The 22,328-nt window shown below is 38.7% G+C and overlaps 1 protein-coding gene across 49 annotated transcripts in view; it reads right to left on the minus strand.

The window, feature by feature from the left end:
- The window catches only part of rims2a (regulating synaptic membrane exocytosis 2a), a 1,270,129-nt gene that overhangs the window by 420,847 nt on the left and 826,954 nt on the right, over positions 1 to 22,328 (minus strand). For all 49 annotated transcript variants that reach the window (XM_039736790.1, XM_039736792.1, XM_039736793.1 and 46 more), the window contains 2 exons: positions 14,407 to 14,537; positions 1,194 to 1,365 (listed from right to left, as the gene is read on the minus strand). In XM_039736790.1, the coding sequence (XP_039592724.1) occupies positions 1,194 to 1,365; positions 14,407 to 14,537 (303 nt within the window). The remainder of the gene's footprint in view (positions 1 to 1,193; positions 1,366 to 14,406; positions 14,538 to 22,328) is intronic.

A 22,328-nucleotide genomic window follows, 5' to 3' on the forward strand; every position in this document is an offset into this window, starting at 1 on the left:
GGCATTTTGACATACTGGGAAAAAGATATGGAGTTTTGTGACTGCATTGAAATCAGTCATTCCATTGACTAATGCTAATTTATGATTTTTGTGGATGGTTTGTCGTATGTACAGAATGGTGAACGAAAGGCTGAATAGGCAGTAATCAGTAAACCAGGGAGCATTAAGCCCTGGAACCTCCGCACAACAGGCTGAATTAGTGGCTTTAACTAAAGTTTGTGAACTGGCAAAGTTAAAACATCATCATCGGCCACTGTGAATTCAAAATAAGCATTGTGCCTGTGATCATTTTCCTGTGTTTTATAAATATGTTTAGTCATAATAACACTTTATTTATTGGTTTCTCTTAACAGACTGCACACAACACACTCTTTTCTACTTGGCTGTGAGATTGAGCCCTGAAAAATACCAGGTATGTATGTTTTTGTGATACTTCTGAGTTTTTCTGTTTGCAGCAGTTTGGCTCTGACTCTTTGCACCGATTCAGTTAGTGAACAAATGACCATTGATAGTCTCTTTTCAAATATACTTGTTTTCAGAATTGCTCTTTTGTTTCTGCTCAGTATTGTCTTGGTGCCTTGGTTATGGTTGTATTATAATATTTTGGTGATCAATTCTTTCCTGACAGTGACTATGACTTTCCTGACAGTGCCACAAAAAGTTTACTTCCATTTTTTGATTGTATTTTTAGTTCTCAAAAAATAACTGTTTTGTTTAATACCCTGGTTTACTGCTTGTTTTCTATACGGGGTCTCCATTATTAGTGTGGTTAGACCTAGGTGTTCATTGCTATTGTATGTGTCCAAGAAGTTGCGTTGCAATTTCATTTAAACTAACACCACAAGTAAAACAAATTTGTGTACATGTCCTTTAAAAAGACCTTTTCAAAGTACCTTGCATTTTGATATTCTAGACTTTTTGGCTAAGAATTTCTAACTTTGCGTTTTGTATCATGTACTGGTTTTGTTGCATGATCCTTAGAATTGTTGGTTCATTCTTCCTTGCTCTTGTAGCCTACCAATTTTTCACTCATGGCAGAACACACATTAATGTTTAAATAATTATTGTTGCTTTTAAACTCTGAATGAATTCAAAATGTCAACAAAGTGTTACTTGTGCATGAAAAAAGAGACAAGCAAATAAGCATCACCTGGAACACAATTCAGAGTTACAATGAATAAAAAATTTCATACTTCGCCTAAAAATTCACTTTCTTCTTCTCTGACACGTGCTTGATCCCATAGGGTGACTTCCAACATACGTTCACGAAATTCCCGTCGATGAACAGGAGAATACATAAACGTCTGATTCCATTTAGGTTCTAATGTTTTCTTTACTGTCTTTGTTCTTCTCTTGCTTTTGTCACTGGAGGAATAATAATTCAAACTGCTTTATATTGCAATCAAGACATAAAATACATATATTGAAAGTAAATAACAGTTATGATAATTCAAATGACTGACTGAATATGCAGTACACAGCAACACATATAAAACAAAAACCTGAAAATGTAAAATTAAGAATAAAGTGTTTTAATCATTATACTGCACTAAAGACATTAGCTAGTTAAGGATTTGCTACCAGACTAAACACTGTAAAATGGTAAATACAAACCAATGTAATGATCCCAAAACACACAAGGTAAATAATATATTTTAAGAAACAAAACTGCAAACATGCAGCAAATATGTAAACAATTCCTAAAGATAGGCTTCAATAAGTTATGCTTTTTCTTAAAAAATATTTTCATTTAATTATTGTTTCTGTTAAAGAAAGCCATTCATAATACAAAGATTATTTACTTGGTTAAAAGATTAAACCGAAATACTCAGAAAAGACAAATGTCTTCATACTTGTATTTGCCATAATCTATCCATATGGCCATTTTTAATATCACAGGACGATATATGTGTAATTATATTTAACATGCTCACATACATTCCATTCACTTTATCGTCATAAACTGAAAGGCTCTGAAACTTACTGAAAGATGAAAAGTATTATTACAACTCACAGTCAAGTCAAGTAAAATGTAAAACAAAAAAACTGGATCAAGTGGGTTTCAGAATGTGAAGTAATGTCTAAGTATGTATGTGAAATTGCTCTTCTTCATGTAACCAATGATTTGCTTGGCAGCAGACTCTGGAAAAACCAGCATATTAATTCTGTTAGACCTCAATGCAACATTTGACACTGTCAGAAATGACATTCTACTGTCCAAAATGGAGAACATGCTGGGTATCTCTGGCACTGCCCTCCAGTGTTTCAAGACCTATCTGACTGATAGGCAAGAGTTTGTTAGTCTTGGCAACAGTAGATTCATCTCAGCGCCAGTCACACAAGGAGTTCCTCAGGGTTCTGTCCTCGGCCCTCTTCTCTTCTGTATTTATATGCTTCCTCTTGGCCATATTATTTGTAGCTATGGACTGGGTTATCATTTTTATGCAGATGACACTCAGTTCTATTTCAATGTCAAAAGTGCAACTTCATCAGAGTTTTCTCAGCTCACAACATGCCTCAGTGAAATTAAAACTTGGATGGAGCGGAACTCTTTAAATTAAATTGCAACAAAACTGAACTCCTGCAAATTGGCACTAATGCGCTACTTAAGAAAATGAGCTCCTTTTCAGTCACTCTTGGCTGTGATCTCATCAGACCTTCTTCTGATGCAAGGAACCTTGGTGTCAGTTTTGATTCCTCCCTTTCTTTTTCCGCCCATATAAACTACATTAAGAAACTTTCTTATTTTCACCTCCGTAAAATATACCGTGTTTGCTCCTTCTTGTCCTTTTCTAATGCTAAGAAACGTATCCATGCTTTTATCACATCCTGCATCGATTATTGTAACTCGCTTCTGGGAGGTGCCCCTTCTAATCTTATATCACAGCTCCAGTTGATTCAAAACTCTGCTTCAAGAGTCCTTACTCGAACCAGCAACAGTAAGCACATCACACCCATCCTGCTTCACCTTCACTGGCTCCCTGTGTCTTACAGGATTGAATATAAAATTCTATTAATAACCTACAAAGCTTTAAATGGCCTTGCAACGGACTACATCAGTGACCTTCTAAATCACTATGCTCCTGTTCGCCTACTAAGGTCCTCTGATTCTGGTAATCTTGTTGTGCCTCACACTAACCTGCACTCTATGGGTGACAGGGCCTTCAGCTCCATAGCACCCAGACTTTGGAATGACATCCCGAAATCAATTAGATCAGCTGACTCTATTCATTCTTTTAAAAAGCAAATTAAAACTTATCTATTTAGGAAGGCTTTTAACTTAACTTAACATTCCGCCCTTTTGTTCAGTTTACCTCTCTGTCCAGGTGCTCAAGATAATTTGTGTGTCTGTTATATCACAAATTAGGTTATTAGTTAAGTTTTTCTTTTTGTATTGAATTTACTATTTTACTCTGGTTTATTGTCCTTTATTCTATTTAATACTTTGTTATTTGTTTCAATGTTCTATTCAGGAAAACATTTGTATCCAATGTTACATATACCCTGCTGTTTTTTTTTTCTAAGACTCTGTGAAGCACCTTGGGAAAGGCGCTATATAAATAAAATGTATTACTATTATCGTTTGTTGTTCACTGGGTGTGAGGGAATGATAATTACTGTTGTCATTATGTTTCATGCATTTCCATTGTTATTTGTCAAATCAAATCAAATCAACTTTCCAGTGCTGAAAAATCAATTCCAGAAACCAGTGCTGTTTTGGCAATACACTATTCACAAAATACACTTATGCAGTTATTTTGTTCAATAAGGATATTATATACATGACAGTTATCTGCATGACAAATGTCATTAGGATTTAAAATGACTTCCGCAAATTTATCATCTACTAGGTAATTTTGGTTAAAAAGTGAAGCCTTTCAATATGCTGTATGAATGCCATACAAATGTTATTTTTGCTCAGGAATGCAGTCAAAATCAATTTATCATACTAAGCTACCAAGTGTTTTATAAGTTAACAAAGTCACAAATCATAATACTTGAATTCCACAGCGCATGGAGGAACATCACATAAGAATGTATTAATGAAATGTTGCTGAAAGTGAAACATGTAAAGTTAAGGTTACATTTTGAGTCTTATATGTCAGATGCTGTTAATCATTATTTCATCATCTGCTAAATACGTACTGTATATTGTCACACACATGCAAGTAGGAGTCAATTCCACGTCCAACCAGAGGGTTGCGGGGTGCACTAACTGTCTTTCTCGATCCCTTGCAGACCATTCTCGGGAAATCCCACAGAGTTACGACACCTTTGATGACATCACGTTCGCTTTTGGTGCCAGCCTCTGATGATATCACTTCTGGTCCCCACCCCTACTCCACCTCTGATGACATCACTTCCTACACTGGCCTTTAAAGCTGCCATCTTGAATTAATAATTGCAGTTCTGTTTTGGACTTAGTTGAGTGAACAAATGACAACCTTTAAAAATACCGTTCTGCAGCCAAGGCATATTATTCGGGTGGCTGCCCCAAACCTTTATGATGTCTAAGTATCATTCTTGTCACATTATATACATATGTATATAAGGTTCCATGGCAACGTTTGGCCAAATTACATATTTTGTTGTCATTTTAAGTAAATAGTAAACACAACCTCAACAAAAGACAAGTTAAAATAATGACATTTTTATGAAAATTATAATATAGACTTATGATTATTTGATGAATTTAAGAAATGTAAAAATTAAAACATAAATGTGGCATTTGCAAAGGTTTGGGCACCCTATTAAGTCAATACTTAACAACACTCCCTTTTGGTAAAAATTGGAGCTTGCAAATATTTTTTGTATTTTTAATTCTTGTTTTGGAAATGTTTCCCCATTCTTCTTTGCAGATCACTTCCAGCTGTGAGAAATTCCGGGACTTTCATGGACAGCTTTAGATCTACCACAGATTTTCAAGGATGCTTACTCCTGCAGACTGGGAGGGCTTTTCCAAAATTTTCATCTTGTGTTTCTTGAAGTTCTTCATAATAGATTTTAAAGTGTGTTTTGGATTTTTTTATTTGTAGAAGTCATCCGTTTACAGCTTCAGTTTTCTGACTGACCATCTGACATTCTTCTCAGGGTTTGTTGATATTTAGTTGAATCCATTCTTTCATGTAGTTTCAAAGTATTTTCTGTGCCACTAGCTGCCACACAACCACAAAGTATAATAGATCCACCCCCATACCTATACCTAACAGTTTTTAAGGAGTTCTTTTCGTCAAAAGCTCCTTCTAATTCCAAAAAACCTATAGTGGTTTAGGCCATAGCACTTAGTTCCAAATGCCTATTTCTATTGCAAATTTTGTTTTGCATACTTAAGACATTGTTTTTTGTGATGTAACTACAAGTGTGGTTTTCTTTTGGTGGCTCTTCCATGAAGGCCATGTCCGTAAATAAAGTATCTCAGATAAACCTGCCTGTAGGTCCCTTGCAGTCATCTGGGAGTTTTTGCTTTATCTTCCTGTCCAGTTCCAAATCTTGTCCTAACCTCCATGGTTCCCCTGAACTGTTTTTTCCTAATGACATTTTGAAATGTAGAATTTGCAAGCTGGAAGTACTTTGATATCTATTAATAGCCTTATCCTGCTTGGTAGGCATCACTTAATTTAATTTTCAGATTCTAATTAGGTTACTTAGAAGAGTCTATGGTCATTGGATTTTGCACACTGTTTGAAAAGATTCCTAATCAGCTAAAAATTACAAACAAATAATCCAGACTAAGCTAAGATAATAACCTAGTTCTGAAACCTTACAACTGTAAGAATGTTCAAACCTTTGCAAATACAACATTTACTCTTTTATTTTTTGACATTTTTAAGTTCATCAAGTAAATTATAACTGTGCATTAGTATTTTCATAAAAGTGCAATTGTTTTAGATTGCTTGCTGTCAAAATTGAATTTACTACTTTTAACTTCAAAAGTACTTTTACTTTTTACTTGAATTGTCAACAAAACATGTAATTTGTCCAGAAATGTTCAACTCTTTTCATGGAACTGTATATAATGTAATATTCATTCAGTCCAACATATTTTTTTATTTTTTTTTTTTCCGTGTCCTGTTCAGCTGTGAAGCAATCAGAATTGATGTCTGAATGCTGGCGACTAGCCTTACAGTTTTTCTCTCAGGTGGAGCGTTACAGCTTCTGCTGACGTCACGCCTGATACCAAAACTTTATTAAAAATATTTTCAGATGTTTTAAGATTCGAACCGGACACGGAGACAAAAGTGAAAGAAAAAGAAGAGAGAGAAGGAAGAGATGGAGGTAAAGGGGGAAGGGGGGGTTTTCGTATAGAATAAACAATAAATGAACCAGAATCCGCTTCTAGACCTGCAGAAAGGGGGGGGAACCACAAGACAAAAACATTGCTGCATCAGCTACATGAAGATATATAAAAGTAAAAATGTTTGCTGACAATCATACAGTAATTATTACTAAGGCATTTAGGGCCAACCACAACCTTAGGTCATGTGCTGAAGATGTCCAAGTCATACTTATGAAATCACCAGGTGAGCACCTGTGTGCATATGCACGCTTGTATGTGTAAGGTTTCTCTATAGGAGCATCCAATACTGAGTGTGAAGGGCCACAGACCTGCCCCCAAAAACGTGCGGAAGATGGAGGGAGTTCCAAGCCCAGAGATCCAGAGGTCACCCCAGAGCGCAGAGACCCCAGGGAGGCCGTCACCAGAGAAGCCCCAACCCCCACTCGAGAGGCGCAGAGGATCACCCCAGGGGGCCACAACCAGCAGCCGGCAGAGTCCCGGAGATATCAACGGCAAGCCCTCAGGCCGCCCGCAGCCGCCACCCCGAGTCGGCCAGGCCCGGAACCCAGCAGCCCGGGACCCAAGGGAGACCCACCCTGCCGAGGACCCAACAGAGCCCAGGGAACCAGATCTCACCAGGCAGCCACCGGGAGCAACCAGACAGATGCTTAAGGCAGGGGGAGGGTAGGCAAAGATGTTGTAGTATTGCCAGATATCCCAGGAGAGGGGAGGAGTCCAAAACCCCACCTGACATATACAGTCACACACAAACACAGTCATACACTCCCTCCCTCATGCTCTCACATACACATACAACCCAAGACTTACAAGGATGTACGCCAGACACCCATTCACACTCTCCATACACACCCTAGTAACTCTGGTCCCGGTGCTGCCATACCTGAGGTACAACCATTCCCGGACGCCAGAGCTAGCCCCGTTCCGCAGGGGTAATAGTGAGCAGGCACCCCCGTCCAACGCAGAGCAAAGCAACCCACCACTCCAGACCACAGGCAGACGGCCAGCTCCAACTCCTAGCCTCCAGCACCGGGCAGCTAACTGAGAACAGAGGTGTAATAAGACCTCTAGTCTCCCTCCGCCTGCTCTAATGTAATGTTGGTGTGTGTTGATAAGGTGCATTTTGTGGTTGGGGAGGCGCAGTGCCGGCACCATGTGGCCTACACCAGCTGATGCCAACACCCAGCCCCACTTCCCCCCCCAAAACTCTCCATGACTAGGTGCAGTTTAAAATTGGAAGTGGGCACTGGCACTCGGAGTGAGGCTGAAATTTCCCCCCACCGGATGCCGTTGAGTGTGCCCACTCTCAAGGCCCTAAGTGTGCATTTGTGTGGAATGTTGTTTGTGAAAGTGTTTAATGTGCAAATAAAATTGGGGGGTAGGCTGCCACAGGACTGCGGAAATGGGATCCATACTCGCACCCCCTGACTTACCCACACCCCAAGGCCCTATGTGCATGTTTGTGTGATGATGTGAAGGAGCAGGAGGAGGGAAATGTCTGAGGATGGGGAGGAACGGCTGAGGGGCCTGAGCCCTTCAGGGAGCCAGCACCCCTACTGGCCCTAATAGGCACCTCCGTTCCCAAAATCCACCCGGGGCAAGGTGGCCCCAGCCCATCTAGCCATGGCCCGAAGCAGCAGCATCACAGAGCCCCACGGAGTCTGAGGCCACCAACCCACACCACCCCAGCAGAATATTTACTCCCATCCCCACATTTACTCAACATTCAGATTAAGTAAGACATAAGACACCTAGGTAAAGCTGGATCCTCCCCTTCCCGGACATCCCCCTCCCCCATGGTGGAACTGCCGCATGTTCCGGCCCTCTTCCCGGCAGCGTACATGCCAGGACACAATCCTCAAGGCCCCACCCATATCCCCATCCAGGGACGGCCGCCCCCATACCCTAAGCCACCAGGCCCACACCCAGTCCAACATTATTTTTTCATCACTTACTCAGATATACTTACAGTGCATCCGGAAAGTATTCACACCGCATCACTTTTTCCACATTTTGTTATGTTACAGCCGTATTCCAAAATGGATTAAATTCATTTTTTTCCTCAGAATTCTACACGCAACACCCCATAATGACAACATGAAAAAAGTTTACCTGACATTTTTGCGGATTTATTAAAATTAAAAAAATTGAGAAAGCACATGTACATAAGTAATCACAGCCTTTGCCATGGAGCTCAAAATTGAACTCAGGTGCATCCTGTTTCCCATGATCATCCTTGAGATGTTTCTGCAGCTTAATTGGAGTCCACCTGTGGTAAATTCAGTTGACTGGACATGATTTGGAAAGGCACACACCTGTCTATAGAAGGTCCCCACAGTTACAGTTCATGTCAGAACACAAACCAAGCATGAAGTCAAAGGAATTGTCTGTAGACCTCTGAGACAGGATTGTCTCGAGGCACAAATGTGGGGAAGGTTATAGAAAAATTTCTGCTGCTTTGAAGGTCCCATTGAGCACAGTGGGGTCCATCATCCGTCAGTGGAAGAAGTTCGAAACCACCAGGACTCTTCCTAGAGCTGGCTGGCCATCTTAACTGAGTGATCGGGGGAGAAGGGCCTTAGTCAGGGAGGTGACCAAGAACCCGACGGTCACTCTTTCAGGGCTCCAGAGGTCCTCTGTGGAGAGAGGAGAACCTTCCAGAAGGACAACCATCTCTGCCGCAATCCACCAATCAGGCCTGTATGGTAGAGTGGCCAGATGGAAGCCAATCCTTAGTAAAAGGCACATGGCAGGCCGCCTAGAGTTTGCCAAAGGACACCTGAAGGACTCTCAGACCATGAGAAACAAAATTCTCTGGTCTGATGAGACAAAGATTGAACTCTTTGGTGTGAATGCCAGGCGTCACGTTTGGAGGAAACCAGGCACCGCTCATCACCAGGCCAATACCATCCCTACAGTGAAGCATGGTGGTGGCAGCATCATGCTGTGGGGATGTTTTTCAGCGGCAGGAACTGGGAGACTAGTCAGGATAAAGAGAAAGATGACTGCAGCAATGTACAGAGACATCTTGGATGAAAACCTGCTCCAGAGCGCTCTTGACCTCAGACTGGGGTGACGGTTCATCTTTCAGCAGGACAATGACCCTAAGCACACAGCCAAGATATCAAAGGAGTGGCTTCAGGACAACTCTGTGAATGTCCTTGAGTGGCCCAGCCAGAGCCCAGACTTGAATCCGATTGAACATCTCTGGAGAGATCTTAAAAGGGCTGTGCACTGACGCTTCCCATACAACCTGGTGGAGCTTGAGAGGTGCTGCAAAGATGAATGGGCGAAACTGGCCAAGGATAGGTGTGCCAAGCTTGTGGCATCATATTCAAAAAGACTTGAGGCTGTAATTGCTGACAAAGGTGCATCGACAAAGTATTGAGCAAAGGCTGTGAATACTTATGTACATGCGATTTCTGAATTTTTTTTTTTTTAATAAATTTGAAAAAACCTCAAGTAAACTTTTTTCACGTTGTCATCATGGGGTGTTGTGTGTAGAATTCTGAGGAAAAAAATGAATTTAATCCATTTTGGAATAAGGCTGTAACGTAACAAAATGTGGAAAAAGTGATGCGCTGTGAATACTTTCCGGATGCACTGTAGCTATACCTGAACTAAGGTAGCATTTTAATGGACTGCTGTCAATTACTTCACTAGTGGTCTTCGTGCAAAAAAGCACTACCATGGAAAATTATTGAATATACTGTCAGAGACACTATCTTTCATTAGAGAGGGGTGAGTCCTTTCTGTTTAGATGCATTATTTCTCTCTCTCCCCTTTATAACCAATGCAAGAAGGAAAGACGTGTGTGTCATCATTTTCCAAATAAAGTTTAAATGAAAACATTGAGCACTATGTTCATAATCATAATGGCACTATTAAATGTTAGAGCTTTAACTAACAAGACATTTTTTATAAATGATCTTATTAGTGATAGAAACTTTGATTTTATTGCACTAAGTGAAACGTGGCTTAACTCAGATAGCGGCTGTTTTAATCGAATCTGCGCCTCAGGATTACAGTTTTACTCGTGCAGACCGCCAGGGGAAAAAGGGAGGCGGATTGGCAAACATTTACTCGAGCCGATTAAAATGTAAAGATGTTAGTTTTGGTAAATTTAAGTCCTTTGAGTATCTCGCCGTTGTTATTCATGGAGATTCTCACGTTCTAGTATTATCCGTGTATAGACCTCCTAAATATAACGCGTCTTTCTTTGAGGAATTCTCTGACTTAATGTCAATTTTAATTACAAACTATGACACACTCTTAATAGTCGGCGACTTTAACTTTCATATCAACAATCAGTGTGACCAAAAAGTAAAAGAATTCATGAACCTCCTGGTCTCTTTTGATTTGAGACAGCTCGTTAATCAGCCTACACATAAAGCAGGTCATACGTTAGACTTAGTGATTACTAAAGGACTTAAAGTTGATATAAAGCAGGTCATTGATATCGGTCTATCAGACCATTTCCTTCTACTATTTAATATAGAAATAAAGATAGAAAACACTCATGAGAAGCATTTTGTTAAAAAACGCTTCTTTGACTCATCAGCAGCTTTAAAACTTACAAACATTCTAAGCAATCAGTCCGTTTATAGTGCCAACTATAATAGCGAGGATAATGTAAATAGTAAAGTGGAAAACTTTAATTCTAAAGTAAGAGCTGCTGTTGACATAGTTGCACCTGAAAAGACAGTTAAAAAATCTTCTAGTATTGTTATTCCATGGAAGACCCAAAGAGTGTCTGATTTAAAAAGAACATGTCGTAGAGCTGAGCGTAAATGGAGGAAAACTAAACTAACTATCCATTATGAGATATTGAAGGTTAAAATAACAGAATACAATAACACAGTCCGTCTTGAGAGGTGCTGCTATTTCTCTAATATTATAAATAACAATGCTAGTAATCCCAGAGTCTTATTTTCTACAATTGATCGTCTGTTAAACCCAGGTAACACAAAGGAATGCCCCCAGAATACTTCCAGTGAAACCTGTGAGAACATTGCTGTATTTTTCAATCAAAAAATTAATGATATTAGTGATAACATAGTATATCTCCCCAACACTGCAGAACCTCCAAAGCCCGGTACTCCATTATAAACAAATTAAATGCTTTCACCAGGATAGATTTACCTGAATTACATAGTATAATCTCTCAACTGAAACCCTCCACCTGCGTCCTTGACCCAATACCAACAAGGTTTTTCAAAGAAGTATCAGGCGTGCTAATTGACAATATTCTTGACATAGTTAATTCGTCATTAGATACGGGGGTCTTCCCAGACTGTCTTAAGACTGCTGTAGTTAAACCCCTGCTCAAGAAAAATAATCTTGACCCCTCTGCCTTTGAAAATTTTAGACCCATCTCTAACCTGCCCTTCTTAAGTAAAATTCTAGAGAAGGCAGTCATTATGCAGTTAAATGACCACCTCAATAAACATGCTATTCTTGATAAATTTCAGTCAGGCTTCAGAACAAATCACAGCACAGAAACTGCACTCGTTAAAGTAGTAAATGACTTGCGGGTAAATGCAGACAGAGGCCATTTATCTGTTCTCATCCTCTTAGATCTGAGTGCTGCATTTGACACCATTGATCACAATATTCTTAGAAATCGCCTTAGTCAATGGGTGGGCCTCTCTGGCAGTGTCTTAAATTGGTTTGAATCCTACCTGGCAGGAGAAAATTCTTTGTGAGTTGTGGTAATCAACTCAAAGACACATGATATCATATGGTGTTCCACAAGGCTCTATCCTGGGTCCGCTGCTTTTCTCAATCTATATGCTTCCGTTAGGTCAGATTATCTCAGGTTACAACGTGAGCTACCACAGCTATGCTGATGACACACAGCTGTACTTATCAATAGCACCTGATGACTCAACTCTCTCGATTCACTAACACAATGTCTTACTGGTATTTCTGAATGGATGAATAGTAATTTTCTCAAACTAAATAAAGAGAAAACTGAAATTTTAGTAATTGGCAATAATGGATTCAATGAGGTTATCAGAAATAAACTTGATGCATTAGGATTAAAAGTTAAGACGGAAGTAAAAACTTAGGGGTAACTGTTGACTGTAATCTGAATTTTAAATCGCATATTCATCAGACCACTAGGACAGCATTTTTTCACTTAAGAAACATAGCAAAAGTTAGACCTCTTATATCATTGAAAGATGCTGAGAAATTAATTCACGCTTTTGTTTTCAGTAGACTAGATTACTGTAACGCACTCCTCTCAGGACTACCCAAAAAAGACATAAATCACTTGCAACGAGTGCAGAATGCAGCTGCTAGAATCCTAACTAGGAAAAGAAAATCCGAACACATTTCTCCAGTTTTGATGTCACTACACTGGTTGCCTGTGTCATTCAGGATTGACTTTAAAATACTGCTTATGGTTTATAAAGCCTTAAATAATCTCGCCCATCTTATATATCGGAATGTCTGACACGTTATATTCCAAATCGTAACCTTAGATCTTCAAATGAGTGTCTCCTTATAATTCCAAAAGCTAAACTTAAAAGAAGTGGTGAGGCGGCCTTCTGCTGTTATGCACCTAAAATCTGGAATAGCCTGCCAATAGGAATTCGCCAGGCAAATACAGTAGAGCACTTTAAAAAACTGCTGAAAACACATTACTTTAACATGGCCTTTTTATAACTTCACTTTAACTTAATACTGATACTCTGTATGTTCAATTCATCATAATAACTATTCATAGTGGCTCCAAAATCCGTACTGACCCCTACTCTCTCTTCTGTTTCTTTTCCGGTTTCTTTGTGGTGGCGGCCTACGCCACCACCACCTACTCAAAGCATCATGATGCTCCAACATTGATGGACTGAAAGCCAGAAGTCTACGTGACCATCATCATCAAGTCCTTCCATGAAAACCCTAAATACAAAGAGGACTGTTTGATTTATGTTAGGTAGATTGCCCAGAGGGGACTGGGCGGTCTCTTGGTCTGGAATCCCTACAGATTTTATTTTTTTCTCCAGCCTCTGGAGTTTTTTTTGTTTTTCTGTCCACCCTGGCCATCGGACCTTACTTATTCTATGTTAATTAATGTTGACTTATGTTTATTTTTTGTGTCTTCTATTTTTCTATTCTTCATTTTGTAAAGCACTTTGAGCTACATTTTTTGTATGAAAATGTGCTATATAAATAAATGTTGTTGTTGTAATCAGAAAAAACAAAAATATGCACTTTAGCTGTGTATACTTGTGTGTGTCATTTAACATGGATAGAAACAATAAATATACTTTTCTGGAGAATATCAAAAAGTAGCAACTGCATTACTTTCTGATTTCACACTAATTGTTTGCAATTACAATGAAATCACTGGTGAACTAAGAGCTGATTTATTTTATGTTCCACAAAAGAAAAAAAAAACTTTTTTTTACCTAAAATAGTAAGATGCTTAGTGTTGTTTTTTAGGATGTAACCTAGGACTAATTTTTAATGCATATTTTGTATTGATTACAAGAGGCTCACACTTGTCTAGGTTTAGCAATTGACCTGCTATACAAGTTGGTCATTAAGTAACAATCATTTTTTTTGTCTTTCATTTCTACCTTATTTCTATTTTAAGATAAAATCATAGTGTAAATTTAATCAAGATTCAAATGAACATAGTTATGAAAGATGAGCACTGGGAATGTGTTCATATCACAATGAGAAACAATAAATAATAAATCCAAAATCAATGCAAAGAAAGTAAAACCGATATTTTATACTCGTATTACAAGTCTTAGTATTTCATCCCTTGAATGAAAATTACACATTGAAACTGTAACATGTTTCAATAAATGTTTGTGTCCCATACTTTTTCACAAACAGAGTTTAGATTTCCACTTTAGTATATTACAATTTCATACTCAGAATACAACTTACTTCAAAGAATTTTTTTTTCTATTTTAATATTTGTTTCTTTTAATTATTCAAAGCATATTCTGTGTATTGTTGCAACTAACAACAGAAATTATAATTATGTGTACAGAATTTATTCTTACCCGATGACACTACTGTCTGTACCTACTTTAATATAATATGAAACCTACTTAGGTTTGAATACATGTGTACCTCTTTTTTATTCTTACCTCCTATCTGGGAGAAAATAAATTTTTACATAAGGGTTCCGAGGTCTTCCATCTTCTCTTGAAGGAAGGTCTTTCGCTCCAAGTATAGTGACAATTAATTGGTGGCCAACCTTGTCATACCATAGTTTAATCTGTTGAGAAAAATGTATATTATTTTTTTTCTTTACACAATTAAATTGGTTGGCTAAATATAATCAAATGAATTTAAATATTATAGAGATAGATAGATAGATAGATAGATAGATAGATAGATAGATAGATAGATAGATAGATAGATACTTTATTATGTTTTTAATTTAATGTGAAAATAATAGCAAATTTGAAATCAATGAATGTGTGATTGGCAAGATTGTATTTTATTTTCCTAGTACAATTGGTTTATTATGTTGTCCTTACAACATAATATGAAGAAAATTGAGAAGAAAATAGCCTGTACTTATAAGAAACTTCATGGACTTCTGTTTTCCTGTTTATTTCCTTAAAATAATGTATTTTATTATAGAAAGCACATTCATTTGCTAATTAATATGCAGGTTAAGAATAAAAACAAACAAACAATTTCAGTTACTATGAAAAATGTACATGATCACTTCTAAAAATACTTATGGACAAAAAAAAAACTATCAGTATCGCAGATTGCACATAGGTAAAAAAAGGGTTAGTAGTAGGGGTGGTTCCTTAGAAAAAGATTTTAAAATATGCACTACTATTTGCTATTAAAGTGTAAATCATTCAAATATACAACAGCTGCAATGTGTATTAATGATATTTGGTATGGTATTTTCAGTAGTGGCTTACCTTTAGAAAGGCCAATAATAATTTTAATGGCTAGAAAGTACATTTTTTAAAAGAGAAAACTATCATTTTGATATTTTCACAGAGATACAGTTCAGGATGTTTACTTGTGTTTGGTGAGTGTTTTGCTGGTGTTTCCTGTGAAGCCCAATGACTTGCTTTTGAGTGGTTTCCTTTATTGAACTGGAAGTGTTGTCTAATTCAAATTGTGTAGTTTCTATATGTGACTAGATAGGACTAGCATTCTTTACAAGAGATGTGCCAGGGAACCAAGGTACATTTGAGTGGTTACAGCTTACCTAGGTGTGTGTGGTGCTGTATTTAACCTTGGGATGTAAATAAATGCACATTTTTCTTTATTTCCAGACTCATTCATCCCATTCAGTTGCAAAATCTTAACCAATTCCTTTATTTGTAGAATAATACATACATATGGTTTGACAATATTTACATTAATGATATACAGCAGACTCACTGGCTCAGTATTATTAGCACAAAAAAATAATAAATGAAATGCCTCCCTGCACTGTGGTTTTATTTATCTAACCATAATACACAAAGAAAAAGAATGTAAAGTAGCTATCTACCACTAATGTCACATACTTCAAAGAGACAACAGAGATGCAGTTCTCTAGGAAGGAAGGCAAAGAAGAAAAGAACTAGGTGAAAGGAGTAATTTATTTAGAAATATTGGTATGCACTGTGATAAAGTTGCATGATCAGCTAACTTTTGTAAGTAAGAAGTGTTGTTTACTTTACTTTCTTTCAGGTAAGTGTTAATCAAGCCTGAACAGCAGACCCAGTTATTTTATTTTAACGTACTTTAACTTTATTTTTACTATGGTTTATCAAATCTGTTTTTCAGTTTATGTTCAGGAAAACAATATAAAGATGTGGAAAATAAGTTTCACATAATACATTATCGTCAGCTCAAACCATCTGGGCAACAAGTTTGATTGGGAGATGTTGTGTTCAGTTTTAATTTTTGCCATTTCCAAGAGTTCACTTGCAAGCTATCTGGTAAACTAGTCTATCTTATTCTGGTATGAGTATGTCTTTGTGTCAGTGTGAGTCCTGTAAAATTATTATATTTCATTCATAGTTAATTTCTGCTCTGTGCATGTTAATGACAATTCAGGTTCAGGCTCTCTCCTTCAGGATAGCTGGAACTGATAATTAGAGTGGGCATATTTTTAACGTGTTTTCAGCAAACAAAATACTGTTGGCTCTCAAAGTATAAAAACAAAGATTATGTGATCTTGTTCATTCACAACTAGTAGAGACCAAGAAAAGTGGATCTGAAAAACCTTGAAAGAAATTAAATGAAGCTATTTACCCCAAATAAATACCTACAGTCTATCTGCGTCATTAAGTGAAATTTTGGTACAATAACAAACTAAAGGAATGTTTTAAAAGTCAAAGCAGGTGGCCACTGATCGCTAAAATTTTATTTTAAGTGTTAAGAAGTTCACTGTTGTATCTAAAAGATTGTTCAATATGTCATTAAACAAAACCTTGATCAAGTCTTAAAACAAATACAGTATGTATGCATAATGAAAAGAACATTCCAAAAATTAAACTTTTGAAATATGTTGACTTTGTATTCATGCTTTTGGTAATACTTCTGGACAGATTACACAAAACTGGGAAAAAAAGTATGGGCAAAAGCTGTATCACACTTAAAGTGTGATGCTGCATCTAATAAAATGCTTAGAAGTCTGTCAAGCTTGAGGGGCAACTGAAAGTCTCCTTGTGAGTTTCTCCCATATCAAAAAACTTCTAAGCCCTTGCCCATACTTACTAGTCAGACAGTAAACAAAGTTAAGTCTAGATGCGTTACTAATGAAAGTGATTAATATTTAACAACTAGCCTCTAATGCATGCAGCAAAGCAACAAAAAACATTCAGTACAGAAAACTATAGAACAAGGCAGAGATATCTCACTATTGCATACTAAGAGGGATACCATACTCAAACAAATTGTACCATCATCTCTTTGATAAGAAACACACAACACATGCTAAAATTATGTGATCTGTTCAAATACCACTAGAAGAGAAATAAAATACATCAACCAGAGTTAGGTGCATCAGTATTTTAACATCTGCAGAGTTATGTTTGCATCTTTACTTTCTATATATTTATTTTATGTACATGAATATAGTACTAGGTTGTTGTACCAAGTTAACCATTACGAATGTAGTGAGAAGTCAAGCAAAGTGACACCTTTTATTGGCTAACTAAAAAGATTACAATATGAAAGCTTTCGAGGCAACTCAGGCTTCTTCTTCAGGCAAGATGTAAATTAAAAAATGCTGATTTTTGATAAGGGTCTCTTTTGATGCCACCTGTTATTTATATAATTTTGCACCTTAATTTATGGTGGACACCATTTTATTAGACTTTCTTGATCACACAAAATATCTCTCAAAATATCTCCTAATGTAAAAATAAAATAATGAAAGATTTATTATGTAGGAAATGGGTATCTTTTAACTTTTGATTTAAACAGGCCTAAAGGGTATATTTTTCAGCATCACCAGTATTCAAGAAGCCACCATATATGGTCATCAGCTGCAAAGCAGAGGTTCTAGCGAACATATTATGCTACTTTGGTGAGTAAATAACTAAAGGATAAAAAATCAATAACTTAAAAAGTACTGTAATTCATTAGCTAAGTTACAAAGACCCTAGTTGTCCCACATCATTTTTTTTAACGTTACTCTAATGGTAGTTTTTCTGGAAATGTAATTATTTGCCATACATTTTCAAGTGTTTTATTATTTTACTATATTGATATTGTCCTTGTTTACTTCATATGTGACACAGAAAGAGGAAAATAATGAAATCAGTTTTTGCATGTTCACATTGAAAGATTTAATGGAAATACTGTTTGTACCAAAAACAAATCTAAAGATAGCAGTGATATACTGTCCCAATGTTTTAAATTTTGTTCCAAGGTAACTTGTCCTTTAATTGGTTCTTTAATTTTCTGAATCCATATATACCAATACAGGACTGTAGAGGAACTGAAGCTTATTCGAGCAGCATCAAGCACAAGTCAGGAATCAGTCCTGGACATCGTGTCAATCCAACATTAGGCATTCTCAGGCACATAACCATTTTTTAAATTATTCATACATGACGTCTTTATCATGATCAATTAATTTTATCTTTGAGCTGTGGGGCAAAACAACAGTCCCTAAAGAAAGTAAAGCAGATATGAAGAGAATTTGTCAACAAAATAAAGGCATTGCTCTTGAAATTTAACTGTGAAACAATGAAGCTGAGAGGCTGCACTAACTGCTGCACTACTGGCCCACAGTCGTGAGAAAATGCAAATAAAAAAACTAAAAAAGTATTCCAGAAAAATGAGCGTGAATTCGAGCACACACACTGTGTGGAAGTGTGTTACTTTCTGACAGTGTCTCAGTGGGCTTTTATTCAGGTACTCTAGTTTTACTACTACACCCAAATGTTAAGCATATCTAACTGATTGATTAATCTAAATTAGCCCTCATATAAATGAGTGTGTGAGCATCACTAGGAAAATGGCATGTGATGGACTATAATCAACTCTTTGGTATTCTTAGGTGATTATTAAGGAATTGCTTTGCCTTCTCTCATGCCATTTAGGTTAAAGTGATTCATGACCAAGTTAAATGGGGTATTTCCTTGATATTCTACATCAAAACATGTTGGTCCAATCTAGATTTCAGTGTTTACACAAATGCAAATTATCTGAATCTTGGGGCTGCTCAACAGCTCCAACCTATCTTATTTCTACCATCATGTTGGACAGTGTCACACATGTGCGAGTAGGAGGCAGCTAAAGGGCTCAAGTAATTGTAATAAAACATCCAACCGGGGATGGCGGAGTGTGCTGACTGTCCTTCTCCCTACAGACCTTTCCCGGGAAATCCTGCAAGGTTCCGGCCCCTTTGATGACGTCACTTCCGAAGCCGGCCCCTTTGATGACGTTACTTCCGAAGCCGGCCCCTTTGATGACATCAGTTCCTCTCAAGACCTTTAAAGCCTCCATCTTAGGCTACTACAGCAGTTCTGTTTTGGACTCTTTGATAAAGAAAACCCTTTTGCAGCTGGGAAAAACAATATATGGGTGGCTGCCCCAAACCTTCATAATGTCTTGGACTCGTTTTTATGACAGTGGCGTAGTTGGCAGGATGAAGTCCCAGAAGAAACCGGGACTCAGACATGTAATGAACCAGGTAGGAAAGTACCGGGGCCGAGTTTCTGGGGGGGAGTGCGTTTGGGGGTCAGGAAGGACTCAGTACAGGCTCCGCTCCTCAAATACAACCCCGGGCTTATAACATACCAAATGGAGAATGTGAAGGGGAAATACAGGCATAGGCTGGTTTCTGGGGATGAAACAAAAAGGGCTTATTATGTTCTCTCAGAGGAGAGAGCTGAGCCGCCCATTGGGACTGAGGTCCCAGATAAATATGGGCTATCCCCAGTCAAGCAGGTAAAAATAATAAAAAACTGGACACTTGATCCAGAGAGATCAGTCCAGGAGCAGGCTATGGCCCTCTGGGAGAAGGTACCTGTGTGGCTAAGGCCATTTAAATTAACCACCTGCCAAATAGTTCAACAGGTAGCCTGTCTCTTCTTTTTAAAAGGCCTCCCTAAAAACTTTGCCCAGCCGGACTGGGTTGAATTCCATTCTATGGAGGAGCTTATAAAGCTCTTGAAAACACCCGAGCCAGTCTCAAAATCTGGGAGAGCAGAACGACCCTCTAGTGGATTTCCTAGAGATCACGTCCTACTGAATAAGTCTCTTACACATACATCGGAGCCTGTTTCTGAGTTCCCGGGCCTCCAGGCGTGCAACCTACCCGGGAGCGAGGTGGGATATAGGTGGTGCACTTGCCAACCCCCTGACGTGTTCAAATACAGGATCAGTAGTCATTAATGGTTATAAACTCCTTGCCCTGTTTGATTCCGGCAGCAACGTTTTCATTGTTGATTGCCGATATGTTTTACAGAGAATTAAAAAAAAGAACAGCATTAAATGTATTCACGGAGACATCCGGATGTACAACACCACCCTATGTTTTGTGAGTCAGGGAGGATCGCTAAAAAAACATCCCGTGGCGATCCACCCTAATCCTCCCTTCTCAGCGATTCTAGGATGGGACTGGTCAGAAAATAAATGCGGTAACTATTGACTACTCCTGATAAAAACTTAGGCCTCGTTGTAGATTGGGATAACTCGTTTCAAGCTGTCTCCACGCCGTGTACACAGCCAGCGGAGAGAGATACGGAAGCCCACGAGGAGGACGGGGAGATTCCTGGTCCATCGCAGGCGAATACGTCATCCACCCGCGCCTCGACGATTCCGGAGGAATCCCCTTCCCTTGAGGTCAGACCGGACCCTCTCTCCGACATTTACTTTCAGTTCAAACAAACACCGGCTTCTTTTAAAAGGGAGCAGTGGAATGATGACTCCCTAAAATTTGCAAAAAATGCTGTAGTCCTTGTCAATGGCCAATGCACACACCAGCCCATGCCACAAGGACCTCACTTTGTAATAGAAAATGATCTATTATATCGGGTCGCGGAACATGGGGCGGAGGTTAGGAAACTGTTGTTAATTCCACGAACTTCCTGGCGGCAGGTTTGTGAATTAGCTCACGCCCACCTCCTTGAAGGCAATTTAGGCTCCAAAAACACTTGACGGATTAAGCTCAGATTTTATTGGCTGGGAATTAACGAGGAGGTACGCAGTTTTTGTATTTCTTGTCCAGAATGTCAATTGCAATTGCAAATTCCTAGAAAGGACCGTGCTCCTCTCGTTCCCCTACCCTTAATTGATGTCCCCTTTGAACGAATCGGGGTCGATATTGTAGGACCCTTAGAGCCCTCAGCCCGAGGACATAAATATATATTAGTCCTCGTGGATTATGCGACCCAATATCCAGAGGCTGTTTCCTTGAGCTGAGCTACATCTAAAGCAATCGCACGGGAACTAGTAGGAGTATTGCAGCGTGTTGGTATTCCTAAAGAAGTCCTAACAGACCAAGGAACACCTTTTACCTCGGAGACGTTCAGGGAAATGGCCAAGTTACTGAAGCACTTAAAGACCGCGGTGTATCATCCTCAAACCGATGGTCTAGTGGAGAGATTTAATCAGACTCTCAAGCAGATGCTCCGCAAGGTGGTCAGCGGGGATGGGAGGAACTGGGATCAACTCCTCCCCCTCGTTCTCTTTGCCTATCGGCAAGTCCCACAAGCCTCTACGGGGTTCTTTCCTTTTGAATTGTTATACAGATGACAACCCTGAGGTATATTGGATATTTTGAAAAAAGGTTGGGAAGGAGAGCCTCTTCCCTCTACAAATATTTTGGAATATATCACACAGTTACGCGATAGATTAGAGAAAATTCAACCTATTTTAAAAAGTCATATGGAAGAGGCACAAGCAGCACAGGCCCGTTATTACGATAGTGGCACGACACTCCAAGAATTACAGCCGGGGGATCGTGTCATGGTATTAATTCCCACCTTTTATTCTAAATTACTCGGCCATTGGCAAGGCCCTTATGAAGTTAAGGAGAGAAAAGGATTGGTCGACTATTTGGTAAAACAACCCAATCGTAGACCAACTGAGTGGGTTTATCATGTGAACTTGCTGAAGCCGTGGAAGGAGAGGGAACCAGATCCCTCCTCTGCTCAGCCCTGCTAATTCTTTGCTCACATAGACACCCTTAATTTCGGCGAGGAATTAAGCTATAGATAAAGAAGGGAGCTGGAATTAGCTATCCTGTCAGTCTCAGAGGTGGTGAGTGAAAAACCCGGACGGACCTCTCTGATTGCGCACGACATAGTGACTGAACCAGGGGTTATAGTCCGAGAGCACCCCTACAGACTTCCTGAGGCAAAGAAAACAGAAGTGAATCTGGAAGTCAAGCGGATGCTGGAACTAGGAGTGATTGAGGAAAGTTATAGTCCCTGGTCCAGCCCAATTGTCTTGGTTAGTAAGCCTGACGGCAGTTGGAGGTTTTGCAATGACTTCCGTCGGCTTAACCAGGTCTCCCTTTTTGATGCTTATCCCATGCCTCGCGTGGATGACCTCCTCGAGACTTGGACAAGCTGAATTTTTGACC

The sequence above is a fragment of the Polypterus senegalus genome, chromosome 15 (genome assembly GCF_016835505.1).
Source record: "Polypterus senegalus isolate Bchr_013 chromosome 15, ASM1683550v1, whole genome shotgun sequence".
NCBI lineage: Eukaryota > Metazoa > Chordata > Cladistia > Polypteriformes > Polypteridae > Polypterus > Polypterus senegalus.